At 46.0% G+C, this 26,925-nt stretch overlaps 2 protein-coding genes across 9 annotated transcripts in view; one reads left to right on the top strand and one right to left on the bottom strand.

Annotated features, from left to right (window-relative positions):
• Positions 1–26,925, top strand: part of ASTN2 (astrotactin 2) — a 694,556-nt gene that overhangs the window by 507,938 nt on the left and 159,693 nt on the right. The window lies entirely within an intron of this gene.
• Positions 6,571–18,748, bottom strand: TRIM32 (tripartite motif containing 32). Of its 5 annotated transcripts, none has more exons than XM_081151363.1 (2): positions 18,692–18,748; positions 6,571–9,658 (listed from the first exon to the last, which is right to left on the bottom strand). In XM_081151363.1, exon 2 carries the CDS (start codon positions 9,576–9,578, stop codon positions 7,611–7,613), a length of 1,968 nt encoding a protein of 655 aa, XP_081007489.1. In that variant the 5' UTR covers positions 9,579–9,658; positions 18,692–18,748; the 3' UTR covers positions 6,571–7,610. The 5 variants fall into 5 exon arrangements, with proteins under 5 accessions (XP_081007489.1, XP_081007491.1, XP_081007488.1 ...); XM_081151365.1 differs by having other exon boundaries at positions 6,571–9,655; XM_081151362.1 differs by lacking the exon at positions 18,692–18,748 and adding an exon at positions 18,429–18,521.

The raw sequence follows: 26,925 nt of genomic DNA, 5'->3' as shown, positions 1-26,925 counted from the left end.
AGGGGTGGGGATGGGGAGTGGGGGGAGTGGATTGAGCAGATTGCCAGAGAGGGAGGCAGCGGACAGGAGATAAACCTAGAAAGATAGTGAGCCAGGAACCAAATCCCACTGACGTGCAGATCTTGTTGAAGGCCGAGTCCTTTTACTAGGCGCAGTTTAAGGCCGTTGAAAGGTTTTAAGTGATATTATTAGCATTTGCGTCTTAGAATCCTACTCTGGCTGGTGTATGGAGGGGATCCATGTGGAAAGGGAGGGAGTGTATACAGGAGACTCGATTAGGGTTGGGAAGATCGGTTAAGAAGTTGTAGGAATGTTTCAGTAGAAAAAACAGCAGCTTCTATTTTAATAGTTGTGAGGGTGAAGAAAAGGGTACATGCACGTGAACAGTATTAAGTTGCTAGTTTGATGCGAGCTTTATGATGAATGGTGGGAGGTGGGAGGTGAGGGAAGTGACTAGAGATGGGGGCAAGGTTTCTGGCTTAGGTGCCTGAGCCCATGCTGCTCCTCCTTAAGGGGAACAAAAGCAGAACAGCAGGTATCCAAACCCGCGAATCCATCAGCTGAGTTCAGTTTAGAATATGCCGAGTGTAAGTTTTCTGAGGGATATCTTCCTGTAACGCACTAGCTCACAATTGCACATCCCCTGACAATATAAAGTGGGCAGTTGGAGATGTGTGTGTGTGTGTGTATGTGTGTGCAATATATATATATATATGATCAAAAGAAAGCTAAGACCTGAAAATTGTAGGTTTGGGACCTAGTTGTGCAGATAATTGAAGTCAAGGAAGGAGATAGTATCTTCCACCATAAATACAAAGCTCCCCTTTTGCAACTCATTTCCTTAGGGAGCTATTTCTCCTGCCACACCCAGTATTGTTTCTGCTTTTTTATTTAGAGAGGCATTAGGTCAGTCTGCCTGTACTGCTCCTTTCTGGCTGCTTTTACTTGTGTGAATTGCTTTGGGGAGGCGACGAGACCTTGAACACATTAAGTAGGCTGGGATTAACAGCCCCCATTTCACTGAGAGAAGCAGGCATATCTGGCCATAGTCAGAAGGGAACAGCACATACTTTCAGGGGTTTTGCTTTATTGTGTGTCCCTCTCATTTACCTAACAATTCTTTAGTCTTCTGTGCAGGGTCCAGGGTAGATGTGCCCATTTGTAGGTGTCTTTTCCTCCAGGGTGTCAATCGCTACAGGTTTTACTCTCCCAGCCCCAGCCCCTGAGTCTTGGATCAGGTGAGGAAACATGCTTCCTCCACCCTTTGAGCCATGCTATTTTTAATCTAACTTTATTTCTAACACTTGTACAGAATCACTAAATCTGTCAAACACGTTTCAGATCCTTGGGCCTGAGAGATTTATTATTATTTTTAAGTGTAAATATTAAATGCCATTTCATAAAAACAGGATTTTATTCATGAGGTTGCTCAGAAATTAAATTCACACAGTTTTCATTTATCATATTAGGAAGTTGTTCTTGATGTTTAAACAGTTGTCACTGAAGTAGTGAGAAGGGCTCCCACCTAACATGTGGTCAGATGATGAAACTAATAATACCACACAGACACCAAGAGGATATAAAAAGATGTATCACTCACATAACAAAGCTTTCTGGGGAGGGCAGGAATCCAAGAATGGCCTGAGAGAGCAGGGAGACGAAACTGGCTTGGCTCTTATGTAATGGCTGGGGGAAGGTTTTGGGGGCGGTCTCCACGTGCTGGTTGGCACTTGCAAGGGTTGAACCTCTCGGACTGCAAAGGTGAGAGCCCTAGGCTTTCTTATCAGTGTGCCCAGGAGTGGGGCTGAAGAAGGGGAGTAGTGAGGCTTGAAACTTGTCAGCAAGTCAAATGTCAAAAATGGAGCAGGGCCCGGCAGGGCATGGCTTAGGGGTTGAGCATCAACCTAGGATCCAGGAGATCGAGGTTCGATTCCCAGCCAGGGCACATGTCCTGATGGCAGGCTCGATCCCCAGTCAGGGGCCTGTAGGAGGCAGCCGATCAATGACTCTCTCATCATTGATGTCTCTCTTTCCCTCTCCCTTTCTCTCTCTAAAATCAATAAAGATATATATATATATATATATATTTTTTTTTAAATGGAGCAGGAATCTCTATTATAGTTCACACTGAATGTTCAATCACTGAGAGGTACCAAGTCTCATGTGAGTGAACTTGAACTTGCTGAAGTAAGCTATTATGCCGCTCTTTGAGGCCTGCAGTCCAAGGGAAGGGAGTGTGGTGAAAAATCCTCCTAAGTTGTGCAAGAGCCCAATGCTGTATGTTTTGGTCACTACCAGTAGTGTCTGAGCTCTGAAAGGGATGAGGAGTGTCTTCTTGCAGCCTTTCATTGTGGATTTACTGTGTCGAGACGCAGGTGATCTTGAGTTATGTTTTTGGTATCTGTGAGGCAAGTGATTCCCAGAGTTCTTTACCCCAAAGCAGCAACCAGGGAAGGGTTGCGGCCATTAACTGGACCAGATGAGCAGGTCACTGGCGATGGCCCAAGAGTCTGTAGAAACGTGCAGAAAGGCCGTCGGCCAGGGCATCCAACACAATGAGGCGGCACGGAGTTTGCCCAGATGTGCTGACTCTTGGGTCCCACCCATGATTAGGAACATCCCAGTTGAGGACTTCAAAGCAGCAGCTTTCCAGCTCATATGGTGGAGACACCATCTCTAAAGCCTATAAACTCCCCTTGCCGTTCACTTGATCAGAAGGGACTCCCCAGATAGCCAAAGGACCTGCGAAAGAAGGCAGCCTTCTCCAGCACTGTGGCATCTGGCATCTGGGGCTGGGGGAGCAGTCCCTTCTACAGACTGGATATGACACGGGGCCTAGGTTTGGCTCTTTCCGGCAGCAAGGAGGCCTCATTGGCTGTGCTGAGTGCTCAGGATGCTGCTCCCATGATCCGAGGCCTAATAAGCAGCTGGGTGTGGAGGGTCACAGGCTCAGGGTCAGCCCAGTGTGCAGCCAGGAACTACACTTGAATGGCACACAGTGTGGAGCTGAGGGGAGCAGTTTCTTGCACCAGGAGTCCATGGGCAAATAATGGCTTAAAAAATCTACATCAGTTCACCATGAGAAGGAAGCCTTTGCCCCCTACAGTGGAAGTCACATTTTCTGAATTACTTTTACATATACCATCCCATTATCTTTTAATTCTTGCAACAAATCTTTAAAACGTAAGCTCTCATTGCATTTTGCCAGGTGAGGAAACTGTAGGTCCATAGAGTGACAATAGCTAGTGATTGACCTAAGGTTGCATTAATTGGGGTAGAGTAAGCTAGTGGACCAAGGTGGGGTTGATTACCAAGGGCAGGGTCTTTCTACCACTCTCATGTAAACACGATAGTTATAGCAAGAATTATGCAAAAACACTGGGGGAAAACTCAATCATAATTCTAGTTGATTAAGAAATTAAAATCATAGAGCCGGAAGGAATTTTAGTGATGATCTAGTCTAGTCCAGCCTGCTTATTTTATAGAGAAACTGATACAGGTGTGTGGTGATCACTTGAGGAAACACAGCCAGTTAAGAGGCAGAGCTGTGATTCAGACCCAGACCAAGTCCAATGCCTTTCCCACTAGAACATATTGTCAGTCCTGGAGCTGCCTCATTAACTTCAGACTTAGCCAAGGTACCATGAATATTAATGATATTGACCAAATGAAGCCACAGGTCTGGAGTCTTAAGTGTGTATTTTGCTAAATAGCCTCCTACCTCATCACTGCCATGTTTGTAAAATTCATCCAGGCACCTCCCGTTTCAGATCTGTAATTTATCCGGTGATCCCTTGAGGGGCTGCACGTCCTGCGTGCAAACCAGCAGCCTGGTCAGGTGCAAGGTAGAGCCCTGAGTTTCCTCCTAGGCTCTGCCTTCCACTTCCCTCCTACAGAGCTGGGTACCACTTCAATTTTCAGAAATCATTAATTAGCACTACATTAAAGGCACCACTATTTAAGCATTACTCACCCTACTCACAGGAACACTGGGAGACTTCAGCCCCCATTTATCCAGCTGACTGGAATGAAGCGACCCTCAGTGGGTGACCCCTGCAGGAGTATACACTGGCATGGCCCGGCCCTCAGTCTTTCAGACATTGCCTATACCTGGCCTTTGGGGAAGTCCAGGGCAATGGAACACAAGATTTCACATACTTCAGACAGGAAAGACTGTGAATTATTTATGAGAAAGCAGACACATGGATAACATCGTTTATCATTATTCTTTCCTGAAACTTGGCACAGTGCCTGGCTCACAGTAGGTACTCAGTCAACACTGAATGACTCATTGCTCCCAAACCTTCAATTCTATGTAATTACTCAGAATGATAAAGGAAAGCAGGGCCTTGACCAATCTATGTCACTTGTTTGCCTTTAGTGTGTTTTTTTTTTGTTTTTTTTAATGTTTTTAGTGATTTCAGAGAGAAGGGAGAGGGAGAAAAACTCAATGATGGGTCATTGATCAGCTGCCTCCTGCATGTTCCCAACTGGGGATTGAGCCTGAAACCGGGGCATGTGCCCTGACAGGGAATCAAACAGTGACCTCCTGGTTCATAGGTCGATGCTCAAGCACTGAGCCACACCAGCCAGGCTTGCCTTTAGCTTTTTTATGTACTTTATAAAAGGGCTTGCCTGAGAGTATTTATCCAATGTAAGGGGGCTGTGTTAGAGAGACTCAAGTTCCTGGAGGACCCATAACCATCAAGTCAAGTAAGTAACAGCCAATTAAAAACTGAGGACTTACTCTAAATTAGAACTCATGTCATGTGCCTGTAGCTAGATATTAAAGTTAGCCCTCAATAAAGCTCAGCTATACGGGCCAGTAACACAGTTACTTATACAGTATTAGAAACAGGAAATAGGCAGAGCTGTTGTAAAAAGGAATTGGTGATCAGATTTATTTGGAGACTTGTGGCTGGGGAAGGTGCCTGAGAAAAGGTTCTGATTGCCCAGTAGGAATCTGTAAAATAGGAAAGAGGGAAGGTATTGTTTGGAGTGGTCAGGCAGCTTCATGCCACTCTTTTGAACAATTCGATAAAAGAAGACAGTAATTTCTATCACTCATTGAGTATGCCAGGCACTGTACTTGGAACTTTCATGTCTGTGATCTCACATCTTACACCCTGTTGGAGGCAGGAATCATTTCCATCATCTTCCACAAGAGGAAGGTTATATGACTTGTCCATGGCCACAAGGCTAATGAGATGGAACTGCAAATAAGCAATGCTGTAGTTCAGTGGTTTTCAGGAAATGCTCTGTAGATTCACAGTTTTGCAGTGGCACACAGGTTAGGCGAGGGTTGCCAAAGCCTGTTCCCCAGGCCCACAAACCTGCTTCGGCCAGAGCAGCTGCTCTCTGATCTATTTTACATATAGAGTTGCACTTAAGACTTTACTTGAATAAGGGTACTGCTGCTTAAAAAAACAGAAAAAACTGCTGTTGAGGAAGTTAGTTTCTTGGGGTTATACTCTGCAATTTAGTCAACATGGTAGATAATTGAAAGTTGATTGTACTAAGCACAGCCTGAAATACTCACATCAAAGAAAGAAAAACATTGAGACCACACTTGTTTCCATTCTGAGCCAGCAGAAACCTGCCATACTGGAGCAAAGGCATGAGTGCTGGTTCGAAGGTGGGCACACCTAAATGCCGAATGCCAGTAGTGACAGCATTTCCTTCCAAAAGCTAGAGGATCCCGGGCCTAGTTTACAGCAAGCCAGCCCGTAATATTCATTTCTCTGCTGAAAACCAAGTGCCGAAGGCCTCAGCCACTGTCATTGCCTCAGCAAGTCCCCCACTGACAGCAAAGACAGATCTCCTGCTGTCGGCCACCAGCACAGATCAAGTGGCTAGAGAAACTAGTGGAGTCATTTGTGATGCACCTTTAATTGGATCAATTTCCTCTCAAGTACACAATCTTTGCAAATGGGATGCAATTTCATAATCAGAACATGGGGCTTTTCTTCAGGTGAAAAGCACAAGACAAACTAGTCCAACATCATTTTATCTCCTTTCCTGTCCTTTGGCAGGGATTCCAACAGAAGCCAAATAAACAAAAAACAAAAACAAAAACAAGACCCCACAAAACAACAAACAAACAATACAGGCCATCACCAAAAATACAATTTTGAGCAGCTCAGCTTGGCACAGTTTCCACGAAAGCAAGCTGACAGCTCTCTGGCCTGCCATCAGCCCTGCACCTAAAGAGCAAGATGTGTAACTTAGTAAACGCCAAGCCTCAGGGACACTGTCTCAAATCCCCTCACCGACTTCTGGTCTTAAAAGCATGAGCCTTCCTTTTGTGAACTGTAATTATAAGGACACAGCAGGTGACAGAAGGCTCCGTTTAGGATGGGCTGGTTAGGAACCGTGTATGTGGGAATAAAACTGGGATTGTCTTTACCTAATAGAGATTTTCGGTGAATTCTGACCTGGGTAGATCCTTAATGCTCACAAACAATGCAGTGTCAGACAGGAAAGCAAACCAGCATGGAACCAAAACAATGTAACATTTCCTCGCCTCGCAAATCCCATATTTAATTAAAAGACGAACACCAGTGACGAAGAAACAGTTATCAATTATTTAATGCTTGATAGAGTGGAAATAAACCCCGAAACACAGTATTATACACTCACTTGAGGAAAATACAGAATAAGGACCCGACAATTTTGTTTCACTAATGAAATGCGATGCGTCCATGTTCCCACTTTGTTGCGTTGGCCCATGTTATAAGGTACAATTCCACACACAACTCTCAGCACAGGTCCGTGGAGAAAGGTGGGATGAAAAGGTACGAGCTCTAGGGACTATCCAAGAGTGTTTACTGTGACAATATTAGCATTTATGTTTGCTGTTCCCATCTTCCTGTGCTTTGGCATAATTCCAATCCGTATGCTCCTTTAAAAGGCAAGCAACTTCCAGACTAAAGTCTTCAACATCAACCAACTAGGGTCAATCCATTCTGTCACATCTGCAATTAGAGACCAATCAGAGATGGCACAGAACACCCAGAGGGCCAGAGCAGGGCCAGAGGTACTGCTTCCCGAAGGGACTGTGTATCTCCCTCAGTGGCACTGAATGAATGAGCTGTAGCACTGGTGAAGGTGATCAGACCTGGGACAGCATGCCACAAGGATATGATGTCTCGAATGTCACGGAAAGACGGAGCAGATCCCACTGGAGCACCCCCACTGAGGGCAGCAGAGTTGAAGAGAAGGTGTCACAGATGAAACACTGTAATAAGAGGGAAATAACAGACCAGAGTCTTCAAAGCCAAGAGAGGAAAATCAACAAGGGTGCATTCAACACAAGGGCAAACTTCAGACACAGGGCAGAAGCTCTACACTGAAGCCTTGGAAGTGTCTAAGTTCTCATTGGACTTCAGCTGACCCCTCATGGATCTTGTTTGAGGAAATGCATCTGATAAAGCTCTAAATTTAGGGGGGAAATAACACAAATAAAAAAACTGAAAGAGCTTCTAAATTTCTAGGACTAGCCAGCTGGGATGGAGACATAGGCCAGGTCTACTCTACAGTACCGCTGACAACCAAGGAGTAAGGGAGGGGAAGTTGGTTGGAGTCCAGAAGAAGCTCCTATTTCTCATTCCCTAAGGGGTGGAGTATCTTCTCAGGTGGTAGCTGTAAATCTTGATGCAATGATCCCAACAGTCCAAGACCAGCAGCTGTCCCTTAGGAGTGAGGGCGATGCCCACCGGGCAGGTAAGCCCCTCTCGAATGAGGACACTGTAGCCCCCACCCTTGGGAAAGTGCAGAATCTCCTTGCGACTACTGTCAGCCACGATGAGGTCGCCACGGGCATCCACACACATGCCCGCGATGCAGCGGAAGTCCTCGTTCTCTGAGAAGAAGTGGCTGATCTGGCGACCCAGCTGCCCATCCGAGCCCACAGAGCCGATGGAGAAGCCACCCTCCAGGTGGTGCTCATTCTGCCGATTCTCCAAATTGAGGCCCAAGCCCTGGGTGAAGTAGACGGTGCCCTCGGCATCACAGGTGACAAACTTGGGGCGCACGGCACTGCAGAGGCAGCTGTACTTGACCACCCCCGCTCCTCGGTCAACGGTGAAGCACCAGAGCTTTCCACCTTCCACATCGGTCACCACGAACTGGCCAGAGGGAAGGGCTGTGATGCCCCAGGGCTTGCTCAGCTGGCTCCGGTGACACGCCACACAGTGACCATCCAAGGTGTACACCTTGAGGGAGTTGTCGTAGCTGTCAGTCACACCAATCAGCCCGTGGCAGTTCATGGCCACTGAGAGAGGGGTGAGGTTGGGCAAATCAGCCCCAAGGAAGCTCAGCACAAAGCTGTCGATGCCACTGGGGCTGCGGCGGATCTCCTTCAGGAAGCCTTTACGCGTGAAGACTTGGATGCGGTAGTTGCCACGGTCAGCAACCAGCACCTCGCCCTGACTGGTCACGTAGAGGCTGACTGGCAGGTTGAACATGCCCGGAGTGCTGCCCTTGGCACCCATCTTCTTGAGAAAGAGACACTGCTGGATGCTGGCGGCTGTCTCGGGAACCCGCTGCTTAGCAGGCGAGGCCTTGGGGCTGGCAGCCGCCTCCTCCGGGCTCATGTCCATCTCTCTAAATGTAACAGAGGCAGAGGCCACAGAGGCCGCAGCCTCCATGGCCCAGGAATCTTCCATGTTGACTGTCCGGGGCTTCTTCACGACCTGCCCGATTTGGAGGGGCCCCACGTGGCCGACCTTGAGGAGCTCCACGTCCTGCAGGGTGAGCTCGCGGGGCAGGCTGGCGGTGAGCTCGGGCTCCTCCTCGTCGGCCGTCTCCTCCAGCAGCGCCACATCTGCCTGCTTGATCTTGGCCAGGAAGTAGTCGCAGCGGGACACCGCCTGCACCTCGGCGATGTTGAGCAGGTAGCTCTGCTCCTCCACGGCTTGGCTGTTGCTCTTCTCGGCCTCGGCCAGCGAGCCCGTGAAGAACTTCCGAGAGCGAGCCAGCTCCTCCTGGACCCTGCGCTCCTCGTGCCCGTACTCCTGGAGGACGGCTTTGTACCTCGCCTGGAGGTCCTTGGACACACCTTCCAGGGCGACCTTCCGCCGCTGCAGCTCCCCCACCAGTTCCCGCAGATGGGCCAACTTCTCACCAAACTCCCGCCGCCGCTCGTCGGCCGCCTCTTTCACCGGGAGCGTGCAGTGGCCGGGCGGCTTGTGGTCTGCCTCCCGGCAGGGCTCGCACAGCACCACGCCGCACGGCCGGCAGAACTGCCGGGGCAGCCGCCGCCCGCAGGACCGGCACAGGAGCAGCCCCACGGCCTCGCTGAGCCCGGCTGTGTCGATGATCTTCAGCACCGTCAGGTTGTCCGTCAGCTGCGTCAGGCTGGTTATGCGGGTGATCTTGCTGCAAAAGGGACAGCGGACCCCGTTGATGCTACTGGCCAGCAGCTTCTCCAGGCACTGGCGGCAGATGGTGTGGCCACAGTGCAGGAGCTTGGGCCGCAGCTGCTCCTCCGTGAAGGACTCCATGCAGATGGGGCATTCCAGCACCTCCCGGAGGGCATCCAGGTTCAAGTGAGAAGCTGCCGCTGCTGCCGTGGCCATCGCTCTTCCTTTGCAGGGTCCTGCTAGCACAGCCCAGAACGGAACAGCTTACCAGTCATGCTCCTCAAGGTCAAGTTCTGCTAAAGAGAAAAAGGAGCCCATTATTCCAGTGCCTCGATAAATTAACCCACTCAAGGAACACTTAGAGAATAGCTACAATCACTCATCCAGTCTCTGATACTTACTTAGGCGTGTGACCTGAAGGAAGTAACCTAAGCCTCCCAAAGCTCAGTTCCCCATCACCCATCTATAAAACTGAAATAACAATGGTGCCTACGTTACGTGGTTTTGGAAGGGTTAAATAACATAATGAATATGACCCACTCAGTACAGCACCTGGCAAGTGGTAGCTTGATAAATGCTGGTGATCATTTTTATATTTTATCTCCGACTTATGATTTGTATTAGGAGAAAGGCATCCAAAAATTAAGTACAGGAAGTTCTGCCAGAGCACAGTGGATGCAGTAACAGATTCTACCTGTGGGGAAAGCGTCCCAGAAGCACTGACGCTCCTGAGATATGTCATGAGATAAACAAGGCAATGAGGGACAAAAGCATTAAGAGAACTGTGTGGGCAACCGCATGGAGGCTTTTTAATCGTGTTACGTTTGGGGACCTAGGAATCACCCAGAGAAACAGAAATTGATGATGATTAGCAAAACATTAGATCAGAAAAACACATGTATTTTCCATTCATGCATCCTCATAACTGCTCACCTATGCGCCCATCTAAGACTAGGTACCCTGTACTGTACTAGATACTAAGGTTTTCAGGATACAAGTTCTGTCCTTCAGATATTCAAAATTTAGGAAAGGAGACAAAAATAAAGATAAGTAGTAATCAGGGCAGAAAGTAGATATAAACTAAGTTTGATGGAGGCTAAGAGGGTTTCACTCTAATTTGAAGGGTAAGAGGACTTTCCTGAGGGGAGATGGCTTTGACAGGGACCTGGAAGGGCGCACAGATATGCGGAGGTGGGGGAAAAGGGTTCCAGGCACAGGGCAGTCTTAACGAAGGTTAGAAAGCATGGGGAAGGACAGAGCTAGTGAATTCGAAAGAGAACAGAGAACACATAGCCTCTCTGGGCCTGTTTCTTCTCTCTCTTGCCTTCGTGAGGTTAATGTCAGCATTAAGTGAGATGAGTGTAGTGTATAAAACGCTAAGACTCAGCACCAAAAAGGTCTGAAGTAAATCTGTTTTCTTTCCTCTCATCCTTAGGTTAAAATTCTGGAAGAATACAGGGGGTTTATACTAACTGGTTTGGAAAGTGGGGAATGATTATAGGAAGTCTTCACAGCCAAAATGAGCCATTTGAAGGGCATTTTAATGGGCAGAGTGAAGCAATGCGTGTTTTGGAGCTGATATGAGCGAAGTTCAAACAGAGTGGGGAAAAGGGCAGAGAAACTGGTTTGGAAGCTATGCAGTGACTGGCAGAAGTGTTGGGGAGCCTGACATAGCGAGCAGGCGGTGGACATGGAAAGAAGACACATTTGAGCAATATTCCAGAAGTACAGCCACTAAGGTTTATAAACTGAGTAGATGAGGGTGGGGAAGTGGTAGAGCTATGCCAGCCAAAGACTTGAGCCCAGATGAGTTTAAAAATGGTAGCGCTTTCCCAGGACAATTTATTTTAGGCTGGCACACCCCGGCTTCACACAGTACATGCCATGAGTACTCCCACCGTCCTCAGTCCACATATGCTCGTGAAATAGAACCAGAGTCTCAGTGCTCTGCAGCCTTACGCCATTGCCAATTTATACCCCGAATTAGAATGAGTACATTTAGCAAGGTGAGGCGCATGGATAAATTCATCTCTTCTGAAATGCAAATCCTACCAAGCCACCTGTGCAGTTTCATGACATGCAGATGCTCAACCATCGAGGAAGAGGAGGGGTTAGCTTGGTTTTAAGGACAGTGAGGCAAGTGGATGAAAGCTTTGCAAATGCCATCAACTCTCTTTCCAGGCATAAAGAAGGGGAGTCAATGCAGAGATACATGTTACAGATTTCCCCCATATCTGGCTTTCGATTGCATCTGACAAATCACAGCAGACACGCACAATTTATCTCATGTCACTCCCACCGCCCTGAAACCTGTATCTTTTTCACTGGACAGGAAATAGTATATATCTAGTATCTACTGCGTGTTCAATACCATGCTAAATGCTTCATGTAATCTCATTTAATCCCCATAATGGCCCTTTGAAGTAGGTACCAGTACTATTATCCTAGTATACAGAGGAGGAAACTAAGGCTCAGGAAGACTGGTTCAAGGCCACACAGCTGGAACCCTGCAGATCCCTGCAGAACAGATATTTTTAACTTTGTTTGATCCAACATTACTTGAAGCAATACTTTTTAGCTGTCATATAACACTTCTTAACAAATGTTCTCTAGACTGTGCCCTGGGAAATGCAGCCTTATAGCATATAATTTCCCCACAAGGAAGAAGGAACAATAATATTATGAGATGTAGTTGCCATCATGTGATTTATAAGCTGAGTGACCCACTCCCACATGGCAGCCTTGTAACCTGTTACAACTCAAACTTATGCCTCAGCAAAATAGCACATGCCCACCTATCACCTACCTGTAAGGTCTCCTGTAAACATCTGAAACTATGCATGCTGAGTGCTGGGAGGCCCTGGGTCTGGGCAATAGTACAGAAACACTGACAGAAACCTGAACTCAGGAGCCATGCAAACCTTCTCAATTTCTAAACCAATAAAATAGCTCCAGTCCTCCCATCATCTGAGACAACAGACTGAGGGCGACAGTTGGTGTTTGGATCCAGAGCATGTTACCTTACAAAGCATAGGGACATCTGTGCTTCCCGGAGCTGGCACTGCAGATCAGCTCATTAAACAAGCCTGCCAACTTGTAAAAATACCAAGAAATTCTTCCCCTGCATTTCTGGAATACCACACTACTTCCTTCAATTAAAAAGCTTCCTGCCTGCCTCCCTGCTAAGCCATCCACCTTAAAAAATGGACTTACTATGTGCACATCTGCCCTCGGAGTTATCTCAGCCATTTGCACCTTTGCTAGGCTCTCTGAGGCAGAAGACAAAGCTAGGGATTCCTTCCCTATAGTGTTCATGCTTTGCCAAGGAAAGATGAGCTCCCATCACTACAGCATCAGGCATGGAGATAGCCTCAGACCTGGAAAAAGCCTGACCCATGTCTCCCATTTCTATAACTTGGGAATTCAGGGTCCTAGCCTTAATGGAGCTACGTGATAGACAGATAAGGCTCCTCTCCTCCAGAAGGGTACGTGTTGTCATTACTGTTCATACTGAGGATGATTCAGGTGGAAACTCCATTATTATTTAGTTTCCCTGAAAAGACCAGACAGGTAAAAGGAATTGTCTCACCATTCCAGGTCTTTAAATTAGCTGTCCATTTAATGCCAGCTACAAAATCTGAAACCAATCTGAATGAACCCCCAACATGCTATTTATAATATTGGCTGCCTTCATGAAACTGTGGACATGTTTCTTGTTCACTTTGTACTGTTAACTCCTGACCCCTCACCTCATGTCACCTCAGTGTGCCACATTCCTTTGACCTCATGACTAATACTGCACACCCCACGTGATGCTGGCCCAGCTCTCCAGCTCCAGATGAGAATCTACCCCTTAAGCAGGAAAATTTTGTAGTCACATCCTAGCCTGATCTAGCCACTTCTGGCACCGTGCAGCTTCCCCTAGTCCATGACAGAAATGACCAGAGTAGCAGAAAAAAAACCACCACACACATACACAAACACACACACAAACACAATACCCATGAAGTCAGACAGAGCTGGGATCAAATGATCACTGACATTTACACACTGTGGGACAGTGAGCAAGTTATTCAACCCCACTAACATGTTTCCTTATTTTATAAAGAAGCTAGTGTGACAACTAGGGATAATGCATATGAAGTGCTTAGCCTGGAAACAGGCAGGTGTGCAATGAAAGACTGTTCCTAAAATTACAACAAATAGCAATCAGGAACAGCATTAACAATCATAACTAGTACTAGTGTTAACAGAGTATTCAGTTTTCAAACTGTACTTTGAAAAGATGAAGAATCTTTCCTTTCATGACATAAAAAGACTAAGAAAAGGATTGGTAAGCTTTGAAGGAATCTGACTGCAGACACTAAATAGCCCTTCTTGAAACTTCTGGGCAAATGAACCTGTAACTTCTCTCGCTCAGAAAATAAGCTGTGTACCTCATTCTTGCAGGGACTAAATGTGGAATGCTACAGTTAGTAGTGATAGTAATCTCAGAGTAACAGAGATGAGTCCAGAAACCAAGACCGCATTAATCACATGGCAGAACTGGGAACAGTGGGCTCAGGAGTCCGGCTTTCCAGATTCGAATCCCAGCTCTACCACTTACCGTGGAGAACCGGGCAAGTTACCTAACCTCTTTAGTTCTCAGCTTATCTAAGAAAAGGGGCTTCAAAACTGTGTTTTCATTACAAGGTTACTGCAAAAAGGAAATGAAATTGTGTGCATAAAGGGCTTAGTATAGTACCAAGCAAGGTATACAATTAACTGTGCAGTAAATAATAGTTTTGTAGTAGTAGCAGCAGTGTAGCCACCACCCAGCCAATAAGAAATGGGTAGGCACTTGCAACAGGCAGACCGTGCCCAAGCTATGAGACCCACACATTTCGCAAATAAACATTCTGAGCCTTCCTTGGAGATTGTTTTGCCTGATCTCAGAACCAAAGGATTAGAGATGACCTAGGTTTCAAATCTCCATCCAGTGCTTAATTTCCACCATGGGGTAGTTTTCTAGATGCCTATATTCAGCCCCTTGGAGTCTTAGGCTATGAGCAAAACTGGAGAACTTCCAGCAATTAAATAAATCCTCACTGAGTATCTACTATGAGTCGAGCCCAATGAAAACACTGGAGGTATAATTTTGAGCAAAAGCAGACAAAAACAGAGCTCTTCACCTAAAAACTAAAAACATGTAAAGCAGTACTGCATTTCTTTTCACTGGACACAAAGGTCTGTCCTATTCCTGACACACTGCCCTGGTTTGACTGGGTTTTGCAAGGCTTATCACATTTCCTCTCATAAGGGCTTTCGAAACTGCACGTATCCCTCCTTCGTTGGAATGGAAGGGTAATCAAGTACATAACCATCTCCAGGCCACCAGTGGTCACTCCCTGAGAGTGACTAGGGGACTGTTGGTAAGGAAGTCAGTGAGGTGCCCACCTGACACCCTGCCCTGTGTGGGGGAGGATTCTGAAGTTTATTTAGGGCACTTAAGGCACCTTGCAAACAGCTAAGATAAATGCAACAACTAGGGGCTTATAGGGAAACATAGGATTGACCTTAAAGCTGTACCAGTCTGGGACACTTAAAACCCAGAAGGAAATGCTTGTGGGAAAGGAAGCTACAGCTAACATATATCAAGGACAGGTTACATCAGTAAGTTTGCTGGAAGAATGCTTGTCTGTTCTCCCTCCTTCCTCTAAAGCTGAAGGACCTAGAAAGCTTCCCTTGCATCTCCCACAAACATTTGGGTAATATCAATTCTGCCAGCATGACTCAAAGAAAATAGGACAAGGGGGGGAAAAAAACAATTTTTTTTTTTCCCAAGGGAACCCCACTCATCTTGACCCACTCCAATTTCTTTCCATTCCTTTCTCTGCATATAACACATGTTCATTTAATCATAAAATTTTGATGAAAGGTTCAGGAAGCTGATCCTGGGAAAGGTACAAGAGGGGACAGGAGTTTGGGGAGCCTGGTGGGGGCCACTTGGGATCACTGAAACTCGGCAAAGCAACATTTAGTTCCCTTGCAGCATTTCCTTCCTTTCATGAAACTACCATTTACTGAACTGAATGCCAAGCACCTGTTATCCATATTTTATTCTCACAATACCTGTTATACACATCTCTTATTCTCATAATACCTGTTATCCATATCTCTTTTTCTTATCATAACTACTTGAAGTAAGTGTTATTCCTCTTTATAAATAAGGAGACCAAGGCTCAGAGAAAGCAATCTGCCCAAGGTCTCAAAGCTGATAAGTCATAGAACTGAAGTTCAAATCCAGGTATGTCCACTCCCAGCCATAAAAACACATCGACTCAAAAAATGTCACAGCTCCTGAGCTGATTAGGCTCTAGGTAGTGTGGCTGAGAGGCTGGTAGATGCACCGAGGACTGATTTTTAAATCTGATTGTTCGACCAGAAGCATCGTGGAGGGAACGTCACAGAGGCTGCATGTCACTGCATGGACACGATCCACTTCAAGGGCCTCATAAACTTTTGACTACCAACCACTCTCAGACGTAAGCGGGTGTGGGTTCTTGAGTGTTGGAAAAGGCTTTCTAATGAAACTAGTATAATGCAGGTTAGGGGTCAGGCAAAACTGGGCTGGCATCTCTGCTTTGCCATTCACTACCTAGCCTTGGTGAATCATTTAACTTAATACTTTTCTCATCTGTGAAATGGGGAGTAACACCTAGATTATTGGCCAGACCACTGACAGGATTAACAGAGATAATACACATAATAAACCTGGTAAGTGGTAGCGATTCGTATTAAAAAACAGATTGTGGCTGATAAGAGCAAGCACTTGTCCAAGATCACTTAGGAAATTAGCAGCAGAGGAAGGATTTTGGACTTCAAGCCTCTGATTCCCAGGCTGAGTCAATTTCTTTTACATACTGTCCTTAAGGGTGTGTGTGAATATTCCAGCTAAGTCTCTTGCCTTCCAATCCAGTCCTACTATGTTCCTGAACTGGATTCCGCAATGTTATAGCTAGTCCTGGAGCTGATAGAACTAACGCTGCTCTTCTGCCCCAGGGGAAAGAAGCCTGAAAGAGATCATTCAGAACAACAGTTATGACTGTCTTCAGCCTCAGTCCCTGCTCTGAGATATTTTCTTTCAAGCCAGTGGCCTCCATACCTCACCTTCTAGTCCCTATACCCCATCCTCTCTGCTAACCTAAAGCTCCTTCCCTTATCAACCCACTGGTCCTGGTGTAAGAACAAATCAAGAACAAAGTCCAGGGCTACTCCCTACCTAATTAGACAGATTTATCCCTGCAGGGTGCAATTTGATATTCAGCAATACTCACTGGGCTATCCTTTCATTAGAGGGGAATTGGTTGAGAATATAAGACTGAGCAGGTCCAGCCAGGACAAAGCAAGGAAAGGGGGATTATGCAGGGTTAGAGATCTGAGTATGAGCCTAGCCCTGCCATTCCTAACTATGGAACCTTAGACAAGTCACTTCCTATGCTTTCGTTTCCTTGTGTGTAAAACTGGATACAGTAGAGCCTACTTAGTAGAGCCATTATGAAAACCAAGTCTGGATCAAGATCACCAAGTCAGGAAGCGACAGAGCCAGGATCTGAATCCAGGGTACCTCACTCTACAGCAGGGTTCTTCAACTTTGGCACTACTGACACTGGGGCAGATAACACCTTATTGTGGGGCTGTCCAGTGCACCGAAGGATGTTTAACTGCATCCCTGGTGTCTACCCACTAGAGGCCAGTAGTACCCCACACCCCAAATGTGACAACCAAAAATGTCTCTAGACATTGCCAAATGTCCCCTGGGGGACATGGCCCCAGTTAGAAACCACCGCTTCAGAACCTGGCACAGGACTAAATGCTCAGTACACGTGCGTTCCCCTGGTCTCTCTCCCACTTCATTCACAGAGCCTCTGCCTCTTGGAGATGTCATGGACCTAACGTAGGATTAATTCAATCTACTTATTTAACTGATGAGGAAAATAAGGCCCAAGATCACGTTCCACTCGTTCGCTGGAGGCCTCACATCCTGTGTGCCGTCTCAGCTTGGAGGGACAGGCAAAGGAAGCTTAGGGAGATGACCTTGACTGGTTTCCTGCCACATGCCCTCTTTGACCGCTCTTCTTCCCCAATCCTACCGCTTTGGGCAGGCCGGGGTTTCGTGGCTGCCTCATGAAAAGGGATCTTTGATTAATGAATGAGGGAGATTCAGCCTCACACAGAGGAAGTCAGGCTCCTTCAGGATTTAGGACTTTGCTGCTGAGCCCCTGGAGGCTGCGAAACTTCACACACTCAGGGTTTCATGCCTGACTTGTAGGTCCTCGGGTCCCCAGAACTCATTTTGCTTCCCGCGCAGACTTAGGGGAAATTCCTTCAGCAGCCCGTAACCCTGACTCGCAAATCTATTCAGGGCACTTTAATTCTGTAGCCCAGGGATGACATCGCCACCCCAAATCCACTTTCCAGCCGAATTCAGAGTCTTCAGGGCTCCACAGTGCAGCCTCACAGATTCCTCACTCAGGTACCCCAGGTCCCTGACATAGGTCCTTTAATCTGTTTTCACCTCTGCGGCTTTCAACCCTGCATCCCAGTCTAACACCCCCATCCACACCTCAGATTTCTGCCCTCCCTCAGTCTGATCCCCCCATTCCATCAGGCAGGTGCGCCCTCAAACCGTGCACCTTCCTCCTTGCCCACCCCCACATCACGTGTTGTCACCAAACCCTCCCAGGTCCCTTCTTGCAAACAAGACACTGCTTCCCACTGATTCCCTCAAGAAGTGGCCCTCTCAATCTTCCCCAGACCCCACCCCAAAATGCTTCCTCCTTATCAGTGAGGAGAGCCCCTAACCCTGCCCCCTCTGACCTCAGATCTTGCAGCCCTAGAATCCTAGCGCCCCCAGATTCCTTCAAATCTCCTTAGATTCTGCACCCCAAATGTCATCAGGTCTCCCAGATTTCCTTCATATATCCGAAATTCTGCACCCTGACCCCCTCCAGGGCTTCCAGGTCTCCTCCCACCTCCCAGATGCTGCACCCCGCGTCTCCTCGGGGCCCCCACATCTCCGCGTACCTCCCAACACGCTGCAGCGCGAAGCTCCCCGAGACCTCGCTCCCGCCCGGAGCGGCTCGTCCGCCGACGGCTCGGTCCCGTCGAGCCCCTCCCGCGCCGGCCCCCTCTCAGCCCCACCCCCACCCCGGCCCGGCGCCGAGACCCGGTCCCCGCGCCCTGCCATTCGCGCGCGGGACGGCGCGGCGCAGCCCCACCCGCCGCCGCCCTCGGCCCGCGACTCCCGCGGGGGCCGCGGGTCCCGGACCCTCCCTCCCACCCCCTACCTGACCGCCCGCCGCTCCGCCGCGTCAACCACGTCCAGCCCACCCGCCGCTGCCCTCTGCGCACGCGCCGCAGCGCCTCCCTGGGCGGGCTCCAATTCGCAGAGCCACCTGTCTGTCACTGGATCCGGCTTCCCGAGGCATGCTGGGGCTTGTAGTCCGCCAGGCCCCAGGGCTCCCAGCGGGGCGGCCGGGTAGCGGCAAGCTCTGCGCTGAGAACTGTAGATCTTGGCGATGCATAGTTGAGCTTTGTGTCTCCGTTGTAGAGAGAACGAAACTGAGGCGAGAGGGGCCTGCCTGAGTTCGCTCAGAGAGTGGGGAGCTAAATCCGACTCCAATAGGTGTCTGAACCCCATCGCTAAACCGTGACCGCCAGGAGTGGTCCTTAACAAAGCCCTGGCGCCACCCGGGAAGGCCTCTCTGGACCTCAGCTTTCCCTTCTGAGAAATGGGCCGAGGGAAGAATACAACTTCCACCCCGGGGCAAATACAGAACCAGACTTGCTTAGAAAAGTAGTGCTTCTGGCCCCTGTTTCTCCCGATGACACATCAAGCCTGGAGACGAGGTTATCTGATGAACCTTGGGAGGAGTCTTTTGCCAGCTCAGTTGGGAGGCACCCCAGCAGAGGTAGAGGTGGAAACGCACACTGTAGCTCCTGTGCCTGCAGACGGAAGCTACCCAGGAGCCCAAACCCAAGCCTAGCTCTGGGGTAGCAGGGAAAGGGTAGAGTCTTGCCAGGGGGAGGTGGTCTGGCCTACGGGCTAGGAAGGACCTGTGGCCCCTTCGTGTGGGGCTCTTGACTGGTTTCTACAGGCGATCCTATAGTTTAGCTTAGGGGCAAGAAGGGGTTTGGTATAGAATGGGCTGGGACTTGAAATCCCACTTAGGTGTGTGACCCTGCACAATGATAAAACGACACAAAAACAGTAACAAAATTACTCTCTGAGCATTTAGCATCTGGCTGCAGCTAAACACTTCACAAGCTTGGCTCACTTAATCCTCATAAAGACCCTATGAGATAAGCACCTGATGCCCAAGTGATTAAATGACAAAGCCACGTGTTCATTAGTATAAAGCCCAGATTGGAACTCAGTCCTACCTGAGAACCCACCCTCTTAACTTTGTTTAATCTCTCTGCCCATTTCTGTATCTCTAAATTGAAATGAAGTTTGCTGTAAGGACTAAGGTTATTAATATATAGTGGCTTACATTTAATTAATGCTAAATATATATATATATAAATGGTAAATATATATATATATTATAATTAGCTCTTACACTCTCTGGACTGCTGGTTCCAGAAGCCCCAGCTCCCAGCATTTCAGATATTGAAGGAAATGGGAGGTTGGGTTGATATACTTCATGGCTTCCCTGAGCAGGCCTGAGGGCTCTGCGTGCCTGAGTTGGTATGGACTCTGGGCCTATCTGAGACTTCAGGGATATGCTTACAATGCAGAGCCAGCCAGGGTTTGACCAGATAGGCCAGGAGTAGGCCAAAGAGGGAGCTCAGTCAGGGACTGAAAGGCCCTGGGGCAGGTTTTGCTCAAAATTCACACAGACAGCCCTGGTGCAGACAAAGCCTTACAGGGCCAGGAGAGCAGGGGTGCTTGCTTCTCCCACCTTTCCGGGCCCTTGGGAACTCCCAAGTGCTCACTGCATGCTCAGCAAGTAGCAGGATCTGTAATTTGACGATTTTTCACCGAACACATACTGGGTTGGACTTTAATTCCTCACGATCTTCACCAGTGTTCTGGGAGCTCCCTGAAGGACAATGCCCATTTGTTGTCACATCTTATTAGCACAGTGCCCAGCGCATAAGAGTTGCTGAGTGAGTGAGTCAGACTTAGAAATGTGACCTTAGGCAAATCACATTCCCTGTCTGACCTAGAGTTATTCTAGCTGCAGAATCACTCACTGGGATCAGTTGGGTAAGAACCAGCCATTTTTTGCACACCAGCAATATACCAGGTACTTCCTACATATGGTCACAAGTCAGAATTAATGCCCTCAACAAATGATTCGAGTAGGTAGCAGCAGCTCCATCTTACAAAAGAGGCAGCTGAGGTTCAGCAAGATTCACGAGCTTACTTACAGTGCCTCGTGTGAAGCGGTGGGGCCATTCGGGCCTGTGACATGCTCTGAAGCACCACCTAAACACTACCCACATTTTACAACACCGGCTCTCTTTCTATTGAGCACGGTTTCTTGGTAAGACTCAAAAAAGAGAAGAGATGACAATGCTTAGCAAGTCAAGGATTAGGGGTCAATCCAAGGCTGTCATTATGACCACAGAGTGTCATCCTTCCAAGGCAAAGACATTCACATGAGCTGTTCTGATCAGTATCAGAGAAGAGCAGGGACTGCCCCTTGCCCCGGGTTTCTGCGGCATTGGAGACTTAATGTGGCCATTTTCACCAGAATGGCAAGGAGCTGCTCTAAACAAGGGCCTGGGGTACTTCTACCAGCCCCATGTCCCAGGGAGATAGGAGAGTTGCTGTCAAATATTTTCTTCCCGGCCTTGAGACCTCACTTATACCTTCTTCTCAGACCAGGTTGGGAGTTTGCAACCTGTTTGCTGAAAACCACAGTTACCAGCCCAAAGTCTCAATTCAGGACTGCTGATATTTTTATACGGATGTTCCCCCAGTCACGGAGTGGAGCCAGTGGTGCTCCTGATAGTCTGGGGATGTAGCTCAAGCGTGCTTTTAAACAATAGTAACAACCTCAAAACTCTTCTTTTCTCTTAAAAAATATGTGTTTGACTATCTTGTTTTTAATGCTTCAACTACCTACCAGTTAAATTAATTACCATACCACAAAATCTCAGAGTCAAATAAACACCCTAGGAAACTGCACTCATTTAAGTGTGTGGCTTTGCATACCCTGGTACAATATCAGCATTCCTCACACACAGAAACATTTTTTAAGTACTCTTTGTGGAGCGCTGTAAATACAGGCAAACCTCAGAGATGCTGTGGGTCCCGTTCCAGATCCCTGCAGTGAGGCAAATATCACAAAAAAGTAAGCCACAGGAATTTTTTGGTTTCTCAATTAGTCTATTAAGCGTGCAGTAGCATTATGTCTAAAACAACGTATATACCTTAACTAAACAATACTTAGTGCTAAAAAGGCTAACCATCATCTGAGCTTTCAGGGAGTCATTATTACAATAGTAATATCAAAGATCACTGATCACAGATCATCATAACGAAGGTAATAATTTAAAAGTATGAAATGTTGCAAGAATTACCAAAATGGACACAGGGACCTGCAATAAGGAAATGCTTTTGGAAAGATGGTGCCAATAGGCTTGCTTCAATGCAGGGTTGCGACAAACCTTTAATTTGTAAAAGAATGCAGGATAGCCGTGGCCAGTGTGGCTCAGCGGGCTGGGTGTTGTTCTGTGTAGCACATGCCCAGGCTGCAGACTCCACCCCCAGGAGGGGGCGTGCAGGAGGCAGCCGATTGATGTTTTGCTCTTACATTCGTGTTTCTCTCTCTCTCCCCCCCTCTCCCTTGCTCTCTGTCTAAAAATCAATTTTAGAAAAATCTTTAAAATAAAACACAGTATTTGCAAAGCAACAGTAAAGTGAAGTGAAGTAAAACGAGATACGCCTGTACTCTATTCAGCATTTTAATATAATGGCTTTTCATTTAAGATTGAAACCACCTGTATCAGTTTCTTAGCACTGTCATAACAAAGTGTCACATACAGGTGGCTTAGAACAAGAGAGATTTATTCTGTCACAGCTCAGCTCTGGAAGCTGGAAGTCTGAAATCAAGGTATGGATGTGGCCATGCTTTCTCTGAAATCTCTTTTACCTTCCTTGCCCCTTTTAGCTTCTGGTGGCCCCAGGCATTCCTTGGCTTGTGGTAGCATAACTCCAATTTTTGCTTGTCTTCATGTGGTCATTTTCTCCCTGTTGGTGTGTGTCTGTCTTCTTATAAGGACACCAGTCTTATTAGATTGAGTATGACCTTCATCTTACCTAATTAAAACTCCAGTATGACCTTATATAACTAGTTACATTGACAGTGACCCTATTTCCAAGTAAAGTTGCATTCTGATGAACTGGGGATTAGGATTTCAACATATATTGTTGGGGGACACAGTTATCACCCCGTGAGCTAAGTATCGTTTTCGCCATTTACAGTGAAGATCTCTAGTTTAGCCTGTCTTTCATTCTCTTTAAAGTGGGCAGAACAATAGCTAAATCAAAGGATTTGGGGCAGCAAAGTAAGATATTGGATGTTAAGCACGAACATTTTAGCATGGTGCCTAACATGCATTAATGTTAATTGTATTTATTATTATTATAATAAATAAGTTTGTTAAGTTCACCATTATATAGTAGAAAAGGTAAGGGATTTGGAGTCTGACCTGGGTCGGAACCCCAGTTCCACCCACCTGCAAGATTCTTTTGGAAAACAGATTAGGAGGTAGCCTGAAGCAATGCTTGGTGACTTGTAAGACAAGGTACCTAACCTTGGACAACTGACTTAGCCTCTCTGAAGTTTACTTTCTGCCTCTGCAAACTGGGTATAATACCAGCTATCTGCCGCATAGGGATTTTGTAAATGTTAGATGACTTTAGAGATCTAAAGTATTTAGAGCACTACCGCATAAAGAATAAGTAGCCTGTGAACGTTAACTACTGTTATGTTGTGATTATTGTTATTATTGCTATTCTCCACAAAATATTCTCCTCCTGCCTTATTAGCAACTGAATTCTGAGGAGGGAGAGGCATTTCTTGCTTATCGAATGTAGGGAAGAAAATTAAAACGGATTCATCTTAACCAAACGTGTCTGAGTCTAGAGGTTTATACTTGCGAGAATTTTCATGCAATAATATAAAATTATATCTGTCTGCCTTTATCACTTGCCTATCACTGTATAACAAATTGCCTCTGAAGGCTTCCGTTGGAAACAACACACATTTCTTATGTGGCAGCTTCTGCCAGGCCGGAGTCGGAGCACAGCTTTGCGAGAGCCTCTGCTTCGGGGTCTCCCACGAGACCACAGTCAAGTTGCTGGCCAGGGCTGGGGGCTCATTCCAAGGGTCTTTTGGGAAGGATTGGCCTTTTGTTATTTTTAAAATTTTAAACATAACGCAAGTGAAAGTGCATTTGGAAGAAAGGTTCAAAACAGTACAGAACGTGGACGTGGACAATCCCTCTGCGTTCCACTCCCCGCAGTAACTGTCTGCAGTGAGTCCCTGGCTCTCCTGGCAGCCTCTGCTCTCAGTGTTTTCTCGAGGAAAGTGCACACACACGGAGAGGAAATGGTAGAGTGCATCCCTGTGTGCCCATCACCCTGAGGCACTTGCTGTCAATAGTTTCCCAGTTTTGCCTGGGCTATCCCTCCCCTCCAATTTGTTTTTTGTTGCTGGAGCCTTTTAAAGGGAATCCCAGATACCCTATCATTCCTCCTGTAAATACCTCAGCATGTATCTCTAACAGACAATTATTTTTTTAACATAACCTCAACATGATCATCATCCCGTCTAGCAGTTCACATTCAAATTTCCTTTATTGCTTTGCAATATCTTTCTGTAGTAGCTGCGTTTAAATAACGACCCAGAAGTCTGCATGCTGTACTAGGTCTTCTTTAATCGGCAAGAATTACACCTCCTAATGTTGCCATTATTTTTTTGAAGACATCGCCTTTGTTTTTTTAGAATGTTTGGCTTTGCAGATTGGCTGATGGCTTTCTCTTGGTGGTTTTTTTAAACTCATTCCTCTCTCCTAGGGATTCATCACTTTGATTTTTGTTTGTTTCGTGGACCCCTCTTGTAGAATGATGCAGACTGTAGACCTCCTTCCCAGAATAATGTTTTTAAATGCATAAAATTAAATACATGGGGACTGACTATGCAAGGAAGAAATGATATCAAGATATAGTTATCAAAATATAAAAGATTCATAATGGAGTGATATATAGGCCCCTTTATTAATGGCAAGATCTAGTGGAGAGCTTAATAGCTATAATAATTTCTAAGTAGAGTTGAACATAAATAATTAAAATACTTGTAGCAACTGTAATGTGATAGAAATATGTGTGAATTTGATTGTTTCAAAGTCACAGGAAGTGCTACGCTCCTATAGGCCGTTGCCTCCATTCATAATGGAAGGAAATGCTAAATTGCATCTAGAGGATGCTGAAAATAAAGATGTATTTTTCCCCACACAAGTTCACAGACCCTTGAATTCTACCCGTGGGCCCAAGCAGTGCCAGCGGAAGCAGACCAGCTGTGCCATGCAATTCCTGTGGCATCATTTCGAAAGCACTGGATGTCCGGTTTACGGGACAGCGGGGCAGCTGCTGTAAGTCTGACCCATCAATTAGAAAATTTCCCATCGGCCTTTCTCTTAGTGGTTTGAGGATTCATTGATGATAGCTGTCTGGATCTATTGATTGCAAAATAGTAATTTTCTAATTCTGTAATTCTTCCTGCCATTAGAACCTGCAATATTTATAAGAACAATATGATTACCCTCATATCCAGTTCATATGATGAAGGATTGACTAATATTTGATTCTTTTATTAATTTTTCAGAATAATGAGCTGGTCTCCTAGCCATCGCCAATGGTGACCAATGGGCTTTGTTCATTTGTTTTTCGGTTTTGGTGTGAAGAACACTATGAATTACAGGAAATTTATTTATTTGATCAATCAATTATAGTCCTTACTTTGATGTTCAGTTGGTTCAATGTTAGGCCAGCGTGAGCCCCTCTAAATTGGCTTCTTTGTCCTTTAGAAAGGACCCCATTAATCGTGGGCAGCTCTCCTGCTTTTTGGCAACAGCAAGATCTCCCAGGCTCAGCTTGTACCACACCATTTCCAGACTTGGGATAAGGGAGTTTTTCAAGAATCTTTTGTTCCTTTTAGTGGGAAATGATATTTAAAAACAAGAGTCTGGGCATTAAGGCTATTTATTACCATTGGGTTGCAATTACTTCTAGGCCTTTTCAATGGACAGAGCTATAAAATGTTTATTTTTTAAAAGAGAAAAACAAATGATAAGTTTATGTGATTTCTGTTTGAAATTTCAACATGCAGAATATTTCCTCTTTGACTTTGTACCTGGATTGGTTGCCTTTTAGCTGGTAATCTTAGTTCCTAAAGACAGTCTGTAATGGCTTGTTTGCTGTAGCCTACAATGTATGCCTAATAGTTTCAAAATAACACCAGTGTTAGAACTAGCAATGTGTTTATTGCACCTAGTTTAAGATTTACTTGCAGGTTATTTTTTTCTTTGGAATATTTCTCACTAAGCATGTAAAGTCAAAAGACCGCATTTTAAAGCCACTCAAAATAATTATTTTCTCTGTGTGGTTATGCCAACACATTGATATGTAGCTAGATTTTTTTTTTTTCAGATTGCATATAATTTGTAGAGATTATTTTTGTCTTTTATGATTTAAGATACATAGATAATAATCTTACGTAGTTCTGAAGCTAAAACGTATAAAACAAGATATATTCAAAAACTTCCGGCTTCTACTCTTTTCCCCTTGACCCTGTTTCCTTGCTCCCTTTGGGGGTAACTATTTGTATTTGCTTTGGTTATTTGTTTCAGTGATTGTTAGTGAAAAATTGTATCTGTCTATATCTATCATCTATCTATCTGCCTATCTATATCTATCTATTATATATCTCATATATTTATATAATATGTATATATATATTTACATTTCTTCTTCATTAAAAAAAAGAGAGCACTATCACATTTCTGCACTTTGCTTTTTCCATTTAATAAAACATATTTGCGATTCCTCCATATGCCATGTAAAGATTGCCCTAGTTCCTTCTTAGGAACATAGACCCCACTGTGTGGCTACATCATAGTTTGTTGACCAATTCCCTATTGATTGTCCGTAGATAGTGATTTTAAGAGTTTTATTGCTAGTCACTAGAATATAATGAGCAGAGTATTTGCACATTTAATTTCCAGAATCTATAACTGCCTGCACCGGAATCTCCAGGAAACTTAAGATAGTGGGAAAGTGCTTACAAGGAAGACAGGTCAAGGTGGAAGTTCATTTCTCCACAACTCCTGATGTCACCTCCGTGAGCTTCCATTTCCTCATCTTTAAAGAGCAGTAATGAAACCTACCCCTCATCGCTGTTAGGGTTAACAGACCAAATGAGGCATTGTATGCAAAGCAAGCAGCAGAACATCTGGCCTGGAATATATGCATATAAAATCCTAGTTAATATTAATATTAATTGTA

This window comes from Miniopterus schreibersii (assembly GCF_964146895.1).
Source record: "Miniopterus schreibersii genome assembly, chromosome: 11".
Classification (NCBI taxonomy): Eukaryota; Metazoa; Chordata; class Mammalia; order Chiroptera; family Miniopteridae; genus Miniopterus; species Miniopterus schreibersii.
Note: the sequence above shows the minus strand (reverse complement) of the source record. Positions and strands in the feature narration are given on the sequence as shown.

What these genes read in the sequence shown, in the direction of transcription:
- TRIM32 (XM_081151363.1), bottom strand. Translation starts at nt 9,578, where the DNA reads ATGGCCACGGCAGCAGCGGCAGCTTCTCACTTGAACCTGGATGCCCTC.